Here is a 13119-nt window from a genome sequence, read left to right as displayed (position 1 = left end):
GGGGGGGGGGGGAGGTGCAGCACCCCAGAGTGTCCGAGGGGCGCCATGGAGAAGTGGGAGCCAGCCAGGGGTCAGCGGGCCCCAAGGGGCCAGGGATGGAAATCGGACACACCTGCCTGGGCCAGAGGTGTCAGTACCATCCGGGGAACTCGGTCCCAGTCCCCCAGGTTAGGGTTCCGGATCCATGTGTTTTTACCCCCCTGTTGGTGTCGGTGAGTGGTAGGTTCAGGAACCGCTGGCTGGACTCTCAGGTTTCGGCCCCTGCTCTTCAGGTGACTGTCCTGGGTGAGTTGCCAGGTCCCGCTTCCCTCCCCGAGAGATGGAGCCCCCGCGAGAGGAGGGTGGGGGACTCTCCCTCCAGAACCCAGGGGGGGTGAGCTGGTTAGCTCAGAGCACCAGCCAGGGACCAGGAAGGAAGAGGGACAGGCTGTCCAGTGGGGATGTGGCCCCAGGATCGTTGCGGGCAGGTGTAGAGGGTCCAGTGAGCTCCCTCTTCAAGCCAGATCTGAGGCTCAGCGAGCTGTCCGTCCTCAGACCCCAGGAGCCCGCTGTGCCACCCTAGTGATCGATGGCCTCCGTGCGCCAGGCCCCGGGGAGCCTGAGGACAAGAAGACAGCTGCCCCCAGGCTTCACGGTCCAGAGCTCAGAAAGGAGGATGCTGCAGATGGGCCTCGAGGCGGAGCAGGCCCTGCCTGGGGCAGCCAGTGGCCTCGATGGTGCAGTTATGTCAGAGCGAGAGAGGAGTCAGGACAGACGCCTTCACTGAGGGTCATTGCGTCTGGGGCTTCAAGGGCTGGTTCCCTGGGTGGAGATGAGCACATCCTAAGCTCCAAGAGCAGCCGGATTCATGGGGATGTACGGGGCGCCGTGGTCTGAGGAGTCGCTGGGCCAGGACAGGGGCCCCAGTGCCCCAGCATGTCCTGGGTAGGGAGCGGGGGGCATCACCAGGGTCAGCAAAGCCCAGGGAAAGTGGAGCCTCACGCTATCGTGAATTCCTTCCTTCAGTTTTCCTTCCCTCACTTCCCTGTGCAGTGTCCTGTCTCTTCTGCTCGGAGGGTAACCTTCTGTCACATCCTAGAATTTTGTCTGCTCCCATTTGCATTGCTCTTGTGTGTGTCTTGCTCATCTCACAACTCAGGTTCTGATGGGAGCATCAGAAGTGATTTTTTTTTTTTTAATGTTTTATGTCTCATGTGAGCCTCACGGGTGAGACTGGGGCCTCGGGTGTCTGGTTTGACCCTCACTTTATTTGAGACTACAGCTCTGGGCCGGCTCAGGGTGGGACACGGTTTCCCAGACTTCTCCCTCAGCCGGGAAGCTTGTACCCAGACTGGGTATGGGCCAGGGGGTCCAAATGTGCCCCTTTTGGGGCGTCCTGGCACCCACACTCCAGCCATCACCAAGCTGTGAAGTATACCCACTCAGTCAGTCTCCCCATTCGACCACCAGTTCTGGGCCATTGTGCCCCGGGAGCCCAGGGGAGTGCCTGGCAACATCACCAGATGTGGAGGTGCCACCAAGACTTGTACACACATGTTCTCAGCAGCACAGACCATGACAGCCTCAAACTGGAAAGAACCCAAGCATCCACCAGCTGCTGGTGAGTAGATAAACTGTGGCGTGACCATACTGTGGAATAGTATGCAGCCGTAAAAAGGGGAGGATGTTCTGACACACTACAACGTGGATGAACCTTGAGGACCTTCTGCTCAGTGAAACAAGCCAGTCACAAAAGGACAAATACTGTCTGATTCCACTTGAATGAGGTACCCAGGGTAGTCAAATTCATGGAGGCAGAAAGTAGAATAGAGGCCACTGTGGGGGTGGGGGTGGACAGAGAGTTATTGCTTAATGAGGCGGTTTCTGTTTGGGAAGATGAGCAGGTTCTGGAGATGGACATTGGGGATGGTTGCACAACACTGTGTATGTACACGTTTACATTACGTATTATATGCATGTATGTGTGAGCACAGAGATACCACAGTGAATGAAACAGAGAAGGCCCTGTCCTCGGGCCGCTTGCATTCTAGCAGGAGAGATACACACCAGCCAAAGTGTGGATAAGAGCCCTGGAGACCCGTCAGGCAGGAGGGAGATGGGGAGGGGGCAGCTGATCCTGTCACAAAGTCCCCGAGTCGCACCTGCCATCAGGATCATCTCAGGACCATCCACGTTCCGTCCACATGGCCGTTCACCGTGCCAGGGCCACATGTGCGCATGGGGATGGAGGTGCAGTGGCATGGCCCTGTCCTCGGGCCGCTTGCATTCTAGCAGGAGAGATACACACCAGCCAAAGTGTGGATAAGAGCCCTGGAGACCCGTCAGGCAGGAGGGAGATGGGGAGGGGGCAGCTGATCCTGTCACAAAGTCCCCGAGTCGCACCTGCCATCAGGATCATCTCAGGACCATCCACGTTCCGTCCACATGGCCGTTCACCGTGCCAGGGCCACGTGTGCGCATGGGGATGGAGGTGCAGTGGCGGGGGGGGGTCAGAGATGAATGGGGTGAGACGGTGTTGTAAAATGGGTGGTGATTGTTTTTTACAAACATTTGAGGAGGATTTTAGATGTTCAACTGTAAAAGTTGTGAACATGTAAAGCCACAAGAGCACATCCTTGTACGGATTCCCTGGGCTTTGTCCTGAAGAAGCATATCTCTGCCACCGTGGGGAGAGTGGTGCTGGGACCCAGTCCCTCCTTGGCTCTCTTGTGGTCCAGTTTGGGGCCCAGTATCTTTTCTTCGTTAACTGACATACCATGCAGTGCATCCCTTTAAAGTATGTAAGTCAGTGATCTTCAGTAACTTACAGCATTGTACAACCGTCACCAACAATCCTGTTTGAGAATGTTTCCATCCACCCAAAACCCTTGCCCCGTTCCCACCCCCGGGCCCGGGCTGACCCGCTTTTTGTCTATAGATTTGCTCATTCTGCGTGTTTCCTATAAACAGAACCATACTCCATGACGTGGTCTTCCTGACCAGCTTCCTCCACTTAGCAAAATGTTTTTGAGGGTCACCCGCCTCATAGAGCGTTTACTTTATTCCTTTTTTGCCTGGACCACATCTCATCCGTGTATCCGCTCACCACGTTTTGTTTATCCATCTGGTCGCCAGTTGATGGATACTTGGGTTGTCTCCAGCTTGGGCTTGTGATGGTTAATGCTCCATGAATGTGTGCACGGTCTGTGTGTTAACAGATGTTTTCCTCCTTCCTGTGTGGAGACCCATGAGGGGAATTGCCAGGTCAGGCAGCCAAGGTTAACTTTGTGAGGAGCTGCCCTGCTTTTCCAGAAAGGCCACAGCAGCTCACGTCCCCGTGGTGGTGTCCGAGGGCTCCTGTTTCTCCACATCCTCCCTGACCCTTGTTACCATCTGTCTTTTTGATTGGCGCTGTCCTTTGTCTTTTTGGGTGTTGCTGTGGCCTGGTTGGGGTTAGGGAAGGGCAGGAAGGAGTTAAAGATGGAGAGGATAGAGCTCCCGAGAATAGACTGGTGAGAGAAGCAGGAGAGCAGATTCCCCTCCTGGGGGGAGTCTCTGGTCCCCTCTTAGGGACCCCACTCCAGGGAGTGGGTTACAGTGCAGACACGTGGGTCTCAGTCGGGAGGGCTGGGGAGGCCCCGCTGGACCGTCCTGGATGTTGACGGTTTCCCGGCGGAAACTACAGTCTCCAATGAGGCTGGTGAGGAGGGAACAGCATTTCCATTTTGGACAGTTCGGTCCTGCCACCGCCCAAGCTGGGGTGGGTGAGAAGATGCCCCGGGGTTGTCCGTCGGTGACCCGTTTGGCCGTGTCTGCTACAGAGCAGGCAGGGCAGTGCCTGGTCCTCGAGCGCCTGCCCCATCCTCGCCCCCTCCCTGGCTGGTCGCACAGGACCGTCTTCCAGGCAGACCTTGGGGCAACCGTCCACCAGGCTTACCGCCCACATTTGTTTCTCGGAGGCCCCCCTTGCCCAGCCCTAGGAGAGAGAAACGGGGACCTGGACCTTCCTCCTGGGAAGACAGGTGTGAGCAGGCCCCGTGCCCACCCGGGCCCTGTCTCTGAGCAGTTGGCGCATTCCGTGCTGAGATCCCGACAGCGGCCCTGGGTTTTCCCTCGTCTGCCGTTTTCCGGCCCTCTCCCCTCCATGGTCCCCACTTGTTTACTTCCCTGTGCTTTCAATAGCCCAGGACAGGGCGCGCCAGCCTTGAGTGTTGTTTGGGGCTGGACGGAACCGAGGCACGGCCTCACCGTTGTGTTATGCTGCTTCCACTCTGCTCAGCACGCTCTGTTTGTTGGAGCCGAGCCAGCCTCGGGACCGTCTTCCCACTGGAGCCGCCCGGGCAGCGCCGTGGCCCAGGTCTGCACTCTGGGGGCTAGTGCGCGCCCCGGCCGCTGGGGCCCGGTGGAGGTGGGGCTGGACGTCGGTGCTGGGGGTGGATGGTGGCACCAAACCCTCTTGTCGCTGGGCCAACTGGCTGTGCTCTGGGGGCTGTGGGATGTTCTCCCACCTGAGTCCAGCCCCGGCAGTGCCTGCCGTGATGGGGTCACTGGCTGCGGGGAGGTGGGAGGGTGTCTGTCCCCTGAGCACGTCTGCCCTGAGGCAGACTGGCCGGGCAGACACGGGTTACTCAGCGCCTCCAAAGTCACCGACAGGAAACCAGCCACTTGAGAAGGAAGCTTGGCTTTTCTGGGCTTTGGAGAAAATAGTGACGCATCGGAATTCCCAAAACCAATAGGCTGCTGGCGGGGGTGTTTTTCCCATACAAACAAAAAGTAGAGCTCAGGGGTGATGGGAAACTTTTACCTTGGCAAGACTGCAGGGGCGGGGCGTCCCGAGAAGCCTGGTCAAAAGGCGGAGGAGGCCGGGAGCTCGCCACACTGCTGCCCATCGCGCTCCTGCCCTGCCACGCTCCTGTCCATTGCGCTTCTGTCCATCACACCCCCGCCCTGCTGCCAGCCCCTCGAGCAGCAGGACTGAGGATGCAAGAGACACCATGTGCAGCCGCCCTGCAGGGCTTCCTGCGGTACCTCCACCCCAGCCGGGCAGGCCGGAGACGGGTGGCCTCTGTCGAAAAGCACCTATGTGCTTGCGGCACCGCCCTGTGGACACACATCCGAAGCCTCGTGTGCAAGAGCAAGGTGGGCCTGCGGGTGGGCCGGGGATTTCTGGGTGGGTGGTGCCAGGCAGGGTCCCTGCCGCCCGGTGTCGGGCTCTGTTCCCCTCCCTGTCCCTCTCCTGGTCGGCTGGGGCTGGGCTGTGTGTGCCAGTCTCTGTCCTGGGAAGAGGAGAGGGGAGAGGGGCTTAGTGATTACCGTTCTTTGGAAGGAAAGGAAAGGTATCTTTCTGCTGCCGTGTTTCCCTGTTTACAACTGCCAGATGTGGTGGGAAACCGTCCCTTTCCTTGGGAGCAGGAAGAACCGTGCCTGCCCCCTTCCTTCCTGGGCGGCCAGGACACGGGAGCTGGGGGTGAGGGACCAGCAGTGCGCGTCCTTCCCTCCCGCCACACCTGGTCTGGTTGAGAGCTGGGAGCTCCACTGGCCCCAGAGCTGTGAGGGCCCTGGTGTCACCCCCCGCACGCACCCTCCCCCAGAGGAGGTGTGACCCCAGCTGGGTGTCGGGAAGTACCACGTGGGAGTGTTCTGTGACTGCTCTCTGCTCACAGACCTGCCCCTCAGGGTAGGGTCCCCACAGCCCAGGAGTGTGGCCCCCAAGACCCTCCTGGAAGAGAAGGAGAACCTGTCACCGCATGGCCCAGGAGGGAGATGCTCTGCCTCCCTCTGTTTGTCTGTGTCAGTCTGTCCATGGCATTTCAGATCCTTGCGAATGGTACCCAGTAGGATCTAGAGGGGAGGTGAGGAAGGCTCACCCCCAGGAGTACCTGTGATGACCTCTGTGCCAAGCGGGGGCAGGGGGAGGGCCTGGGTGCACACGCCTGAGAGGTAGGGCTTCGGGGCCTCGCTTTCCAGCTGCCTCCCCTGCACACGGCCCAGGTGGCTGTCTCCTCTCGGGTCCCTTGTAGCGGATAAACAGGTGATGGCTGTCCTGAGCACGCTGTGCGCAGTACCGCCACGTGTTGGGGTGGGGTGCACGCGTGTGCAGCACTCATGAAGTGTGGTCCTGCTCTTAAGCAACTTTCTAGTAGCAGAAATGAACCATCACCCAAAGCAAGCGATGAAATCCCGGGGCACCGTGCAAGGAGTGCCAGGTTATGTGGTGTCGGATGGTGGCTCCCTGACCTCGCTTCATACCAGAATCACCTGGGCAGTTTTTGGTTGTGCTGCTGTCAATTCTGCGGAGACTGGGGAAGTATTTCTTTAACAAGAGCTCCCAGGTGCTTATTCGTCCAGCCCAACCCGCTGGTATAGAACATGCGCTCCCCAGAACAGGGGAAATGGAGCCCTTGTGGACAGGGGACACGCAGCCTGACCAGGAAGGTCAGGGCATCTTACACTAAACAGCAGGGTGCCGAGGACCGGCGCTCAGACAGCGCTCTATGCGATAGAAGCGAGAGGGGCTGCAGGGAGCCTTTGTCCAGCCCCCTCGCCAGTGGCATGATTTGGAGCTGGGCTCCGGGTCCTTCTGGGCCTGACTCTGAGCCATGGGCCCGGCCTGGACTGGAGACGCCGCCTGCACGGGCTCCCACAGCCAGAGCTCAGGGCAGTGTCCCCAGCTCTTGGATGACACACCCCCAGGAAGATGCTTTTGAAATCGGGCTTCCCAAAGTGTGTCTAAATTGACTGTTCAGCCTCCTCCGAGCTGCATGAAGCACCTCTGATGCCGGGGGTGGGGGCAGGGAGCAGGACGGCAGGGCTGCCAGCACTGATGTTAGCTCCCATTGGGAAGGGACCGGAGGAGCAGGGTACAGTCCCCGAGCTGTTGCTGACTCATCCCGGGGGCAAGCCTGGGCTACAGGCAGCAAAGGTCTGGGGGCAGGAGGGCTCTGAGGTGCCGGGGGCTTCTAGCAGGTCCTCTCCTCTCTCAGGACCCCTCTTGGTCTCTGGATAGCGGTGCTGGCCAAGGTCTGGCTCCGATTCGACTTAGACATGGAGAAGTAGCAGGCTCGGGCCGCTGCCCGGCCAGGCCTCTGCACAGACCCCAGGGCATCTGATAATCATGGCCCCTTGCTTTCAGCTGGACCCCCAGGCCCTGCAGGACAGAGACTGGCAGCGGACCATCATCGCCATGAATGGGGTATGTACCCATGGGGCTGTGTTGGCACCCGCTTCCTGCCGAAGGCTGGGGTGGTCCCGGTCTCTTCCAAAACAGTCAGAAGGAGGCTGAGCCTGAGCCGGTGTCTCAGGGGGAATGTGGCTGGAGGAGGCAGAGGCACTGTGGGGCAGAATCGCCTATGTGCAGGCAGGAGTCCGCCTGGTGGCTGGAGTGCAGTCACCCGCCAGGCACTGAGCATCCCTCCTCAAATGGCAATCCAGTGGCATCATGGGGACAGACAGGGCCTTGACCCTGGGGTCTGCCCGTAGAAACTGAGACCCCTGATTAGCCTTCAGTTCCCCAGAAGGATTTTTTTTTTTAACATCTTTATTGGAGTATAATTGCTTTACAATGGTGTGTTAGTTTCTGCTTTATAACAAAGTGAATCAGTTATACATATACATATGTCCCCATATCTCTTCCCTCTTGCGTCTCCCTCCCTCCCACCCTCCCTATCCCACCCCTCTAGGTGGTCACAAAGCACCGAGCTGATCTCCCTGTGCTATGCGGCTGCTTCCCACTAGCTATCTATTTTACGTTTGGTAGTGTATATATGTCCATGCCACTCTGCCCCAGAAGGATTTAGACCTTAAAAAGAAAAAGTACTAGCACACACCAAGAAAAGTCTGGGCACGTAGGACAAAATGTTACCATTTGATAGATAATTCATCTTTTTGTTATATTATTCTCTATACTTTTTCTCTAGTGTTATTGTTGTTAGAATTATATAAGAAAGAGAAGCAATGGGGTCGTTGGGGGAGGTTCTGCAGAAGCTGGTCCTTAGATCACCCTGACCATTCCTGGCTCTTGCTGAGTTGGACTAGGGGCCACCCCGCACCTGGACCTTGCCCTGCGCACCCGGGGGGGTGGATGGAATTGCTGAGATCCCGGGGCCCCTGGAAGCACAGGCTGTGAGGACCAGGAGGGTGAGAGGGTCGTGCCCCCTCCACTTGCAGATTGAAGTGAAGCTGTCAGTCAAGTTCACCAGCAGAGAGTTCAGCTTGAAAAGGATGCCTTCCCGAAAACAGACGGGCGTCTTCGGAGTCAAGATCGCCGTGGTCACCAAGTGAGTGGTGAGGGGTTGGGGCTCATGCGTCTCTCGTCCCTAAGGACCAAGGGCACCCCCGCCCCAGGTGTTTCTGGAGGAAAGAGCAGGTGTGGGTCTCCTGCTCCGTCCACAGTCACTGCACGGGGACGCCTCCCAGGCCCTTGGAGCACCGTGCTCGGCTGCCTCCCATGTTTACCATGAAAGGTGTCCCCATGAGCTCAGAGGTGTCCCACCCCCTTCCTGCTGCCAGCGGAGCTGCGCTTGGCAGGGTTTTCTTCCCTCGCTCGGAATTTGTCACGATCAGGCCTCCTGTTCAATGATGGAAACGCTGCCCCTTTGTCACGGGTCAGTTGCCAGGAGAAGCTTGTGTGTGGGTTTGAGGGCAGTTCTCAGGGACACAGGCCGCCTCCTGCCAGAATCCATTCGCTTCCCCGATTTGGAATCTGGCCGGGCCCTGACCTCGCTGGTCGTCAGGCAGGGACCTGCGTCAGACGCTCCCTGGACACCTTTTGTGTCCAAACACTGCTCCCTGCTCCCGGCTGCACCCCAGTCGTCCCCCCCAGCACCTCCGGGTGGCTCAGGGCGAGAGCAGAGAGCACTGTCAGCAGGTGCCCCAGAGAAGCACTGCTTGCGAGAGCGTCTAGGGACAGAGCTTCTCCGGGCTCCCGCATATGCAGTCACTAGACTAGACTGAAGCTGACCCTCCAGACAGCAAGTCTCCTGTGTTTGAAGTGCCCTTACCCCGGCGTCCTGCCTGGAGCTACTGGAATTGTCCGTTGTTAGGACGTGGAAGAGAAAAGTGTTAGAATCACAGGAGTCTGAGCACTGGCGTGAGGCAGCCCCATGGAGCTGGTCCTCTGGGCCGGCCGCCTGCTGGGCTTAGGGCTCACCTCTGCCCCAGGCCTGAAGGGGTCAGGATTTTCCTCTCGCACAGCAGGTAGGGGGCAGGGCTGAGACCGGGTCCCCTGACCCAACTCGGAGACCAGACCGTTTTCCAGGACCCTTGCAGTCACCTGTTACCCCAGGGCCTGGGATCTTTTAACTGACTTCCAGTGGCTGACCTCAGTTAGAAAAGCCTCCTGACTGTCCCTCAAAGGTCGTGTATGACTTGTAGGGTGTCCAGCCATCTGGAGCTGTTGGAAAGGCCCCGATAAGATATAAGCAGTAATAATCGTGAGATCTCAGAACAGAGAGAGAACACACAGAAGGCTCTGGGTGTGCCCAAACCTGGGTGCTGCAGGTGTGCAGAGCGGTGCAGGGATGAGCCCCACTGCAGCCCGAGCCAGGGCTGCCAGGCACTGAGGGCATCCCCTCCCCTGCAGGAGGGAGCGTTCCAAGGTGCCCTACATCGTGCGCCAGTGCGTGGAGGAGATCGAACGCCGGGGCATGGAGGAAGTGGGCATCTACCGCGTGTCCGGAGTGGCCACCGACATCCAGGCACTGAAGGCGGCTTTTGACGTCAGTGAGTGTCGGGCTGGGCAGTGCGGGATGGTGGTGTGGGCACAGTGCCCAAGCCGAGATCCCGGCGTGCCCGTTTATGTTACAACGAGAAGGAAATGGCACTGTGGGAGGAGGTTCTGCACAAGCCAGTTCTTAACCCGTCCTGACCACACGGGCGTGGCTCTTGCGGAGTTGGACCAGGGGCTCCCGTGGGGGCGGCCCCATCTTGCACCAGGGCTCCGCCTGCTTGCCCCCGGCCGGGAGTGGAAAAGAGGTGCCAACCAAAGCCCAGGGGTCAGTGCATCTGGCTGCAGAGAAGCCGGTGGAACTGCCCCAATGGCCAGATAAGGACACAAGACCCCAGAGGGTCCTGGAAGTGGAAGGGGGCAGAGCCAGGACTTCGGCATGGCCTGGAGCCATGGACGTGTGGGCCCACCCACAGTTACAGCTCCCTTTAGGTGGCCAGCATGGGCCCGGCCTGTGGCTCAGAGGGTAGAACCGACTCGGGGTCCATTGTGGACCTTGTTCTACGTCTGTGCTCTCTCCAGACAACAAGGACGTGTCGGTGATGATGAGCGAGATGGACGTGAACGCCATTGCCGGGACGCTGAAGCTCTACTTCCGAGAGCTGCCTGAGCCCCTCTTTACCGACGAGTTCTACCCCAACTTCGCCGAGGGCATCGGTGAGTGAGGGGGGTCAGGGGCGAGGTGAGGGAACCCGAGTTTCAGCCCAAACCCTGCGTGTGGCGGGCGACCGAGAACCAAGCCGGTCCCAAGAGGCCTCTGCCCATCCTCAGCGGACTGCCCGCTGTCCCGGTCCCTCCAAGTCGCCCGAGAGGCTGCAGCAGCTGGCGCTACTGTGGACACGCCTGGGTGCGGGGTCCTGGAGGCCACTGTCCTCCTCATCTACCCCAGGTCCTGGCCCCGTCAAGCAGGGCTTCAAGCCCGACCTGACCCCCAGTCCACCTGGAGGGTTGGGGGCGCTGGTGCATGGGGCAGCTGCGGCCTCCGCACCTCCCTCCAGGGCCGTTCAACAGAGGACCTGGCCCCCTGGGTGCACAGGGTGATGTGATGAGGGGGCCTTGGGGCCTCGCGGCCCTCCTGCTTGTCACTCTTCCTGCTTTATTCCAAGCCCAGCTTCCCCTGCCTTGGGCTCTTCCGAACAGGAGGCGGGAACGGCCGAGTGTGCCAGGAGGGCAGCTGTGCCCGGCGCCTCCTGCCGCTGGTCCCTTTGGTGCTGTTGACCCCTTTGAGATTCAGAAAAGGCGTCCAGGGTGGCTAGCTCCCCACCCCAGCTCCCACCACAGCGTCCTCAGTGGGGGCCAGTGCTATGAGGCAGGACGGTGACGGCCCTGGGCTGTCCTGTGTCCTCCGACACGGGCCCTGGGAGAGGCCTCCAGCCCATGCTTGTGACCCTGAGAAGTAACCGCCCCGTGCCCCCCGCAGCTCTCTCAGACCCCGTGGCAAAGGAGAGCTGCATGCTTAACCTGCTGCTGTCACTCCCGGAGGCCAACCTGCTGACATTCCTCTTCCTTCTGGACCACCTGAAAAGGTAACCCCAGCTCCTATGTGGAGGCTCAGGGCTCCGGGACCCCCAAAGGCAGCAATTGGGGGGGGGTCCTCTGTGCTCCACTGTCTCCCTGGTGTCAGACTCCCCGGCACCCAGGGCCTTCTCTCTACACCTGCCCCGGTCTGTGGTTGTCCCCTCTGGGTACCAGAGCCACTGCCACCCCCATCCCTCTCTGCCACGGCGAGTGGTGTGCTCGGATCACCACCACCACCGCCCCCCATCCATCCCAGAACCGGCCCCTCCACCTGGTGGCCTTGAGCACTCTTCATCCCGGGCCCCTCTGACCCAGAAGAGCCAGGGTGGGGTCTGCTTTCTGCACAGCTGGGGCTGAGCCCTTCCTCCCGGGATGGCCTGGGTCCTTGCCCACGTCCATCCTCAAGATGGTGTCACAGCAGCACCTGCTCTTCTGCCTCGGCCCTCCGCAGGGTGGCAGAAAAGGAGACAGTGAACAAGATGTCCCTGCACAACCTCGCCACAGTGTTCGGCCCCACGCTGCTCCGGCCCTCAGACAAGGAGAGCAAGCTCCCCACCAACCCCAGCCAACCCATCTCCATGACCGACAGCTGGTCCCTGGAGGTCATGTCCCAGGTACGATGGCCCTTGCCACCCGGCCTTACACAGGTGGCCTCTGTCTGCCCCTCCCTGCGTCCTGCCGGTGGTTCCCACCGAGTTGTGCAGGGTGGGTGTCCAAGGTTTAGAGAGGGACTTGTCCGGGGCCACGAGGCAGGGAGGAGTGGGGAGGACCCAGGCCACCGCTTTTTCCTCTGTACCTTTGTGGGGTTTCTCAGGGCCCGCCCCACCTGGCCGTCCTCCAGGGGCAATCAGATCTCTTGCTGTGAGAGGCTTGTGTCACCAGCAGGGCCCTCTGGGCTCTGCTGGAAAGGCCTCTTCTCTGAGCCGCTGTCCCCTCCTGCTCTGCCCGGCAGGTCCAGGTGCTGCTGTACTTCCTGCAACTGGAGGCCATTCCTGCCCCAGACAGCAAGAGACAGAGCATCCTCTTCTCCACCGAAGTCTAAAGGCCCAACTCCACCTCCAAAATGGCGGCAGAACGGCCTGGGAACCTTCTAGGGAAACGGGCTATCCACAGAGCAGGAACCGAACCTTCCAGAGGAGTCATTAGGCCACCCCCCAGGGCCGGGTTGCTGCCAAGAGACAACTACCCAAGGCAAAAGGCCAAGTGGCCTGGGCAGTTCCAGGCCCACCTCCGGTGGGGCCTGGGAACTCTGGGCTGGCCTCAGACTGTGGTTTTCTACGCCGCCACCAGAGGGCGCCCCAAGCCAGCCCTCGTGTCTCCGGTCACGGGCCTGGGCGGGACCAGGCAAAGGGAGTGGCTTTTACGCATTTAACTTATGAGAGTTTAAAGATTTCTACTGGATCACCTGTCGAGATGCACCCTCTCCAGGGAGAAGGGAACATGAGCAGATTCCCTTGGTATCGTGTCTTGAATAAATACTGCTGCTGCTTCGTGCCCAGGGGCCAGGCCCTGTCCAGCGTGGGTGGGGGCGTTTCGATTTCCCAGACTTAGAAATTCGACTCCTGTTTGTAACAGGTTTGAAAAGCTAAATCTACACTGTGTAGCGCTTGACCCCTTTCACCTCCTTTCTTCTTTCTTTCTAGAAGGATTTGTGCAGAAATGGGTCTTCTTCCGGTTCTATCCTGTTGCTTTGTTTTTGCTGATCACGTGCCCCTCGGAAGGCAGCTCCCTGCGGAGCTGCGTAACGTCCAGGACCGGACACCAGGGGAGGGAGGCCCAGGCTGCGCACTTTATGGCTGGTTGTCTAGGGAGAGTGATCCTGTTCACCGTCCCGACTACCCCACCGGGCACACACTCTTCTCATCAGCTCAGAAAGGCCTTGATCTCTGGCCTCCTCC

General features: G+C 59.6%; 1 protein-coding gene across 1 annotated transcript in view; it reads left to right on the top strand.

The window, feature by feature from the left end:
* BCR (BCR activator of RhoGEF and GTPase) overlaps positions 1 to 13113 on the top strand; it is a 98751-nt gene extending 85638 nt beyond the window's left edge. The window contains exons 17-25 of the mRNA XM_024763684.1: positions 1450 to 1600; positions 4793 to 5118; positions 7112 to 7171; positions 8146 to 8255; positions 9560 to 9699; positions 10226 to 10360; positions 11124 to 11229; positions 11673 to 11835; positions 12174 to 13113. Of these exons, the coding sequence (XP_024619452.1) occupies positions 1450 to 1600; positions 4793 to 5118; positions 7112 to 7171; positions 8146 to 8255; positions 9560 to 9699; positions 10226 to 10360; positions 11124 to 11229; positions 11673 to 11835; positions 12174 to 12263 (1281 nt within the window). The 3' untranslated portion in view covers positions 12264 to 13113. The remainder of the gene's footprint in view (positions 1 to 1449; positions 1601 to 4792; positions 5119 to 7111; positions 7172 to 8145; positions 8256 to 9559; positions 9700 to 10225; positions 10361 to 11123; positions 11230 to 11672; positions 11836 to 12173) is intronic.
* The last annotated feature ends 6 nt before the right edge of the window (positions 13114 to 13119 follow it).

The sequence above is a fragment of the Neophocaena asiaeorientalis genome, unplaced genomic scaffold, assembly GCF_003031525.2.
Source record: "Neophocaena asiaeorientalis asiaeorientalis breed wild unplaced genomic scaffold, Neophocaena_asiaeorientalis_V1.1 scaffold110, whole genome shotgun sequence".
NCBI lineage: Eukaryota > Metazoa > Chordata > Mammalia > Artiodactyla > Phocoenidae > Neophocaena > Neophocaena asiaeorientalis.
The sequence above is the reverse complement of the archived record's forward strand: the minus strand, read 5'-3'. Positions and strand labels throughout refer to the sequence as shown.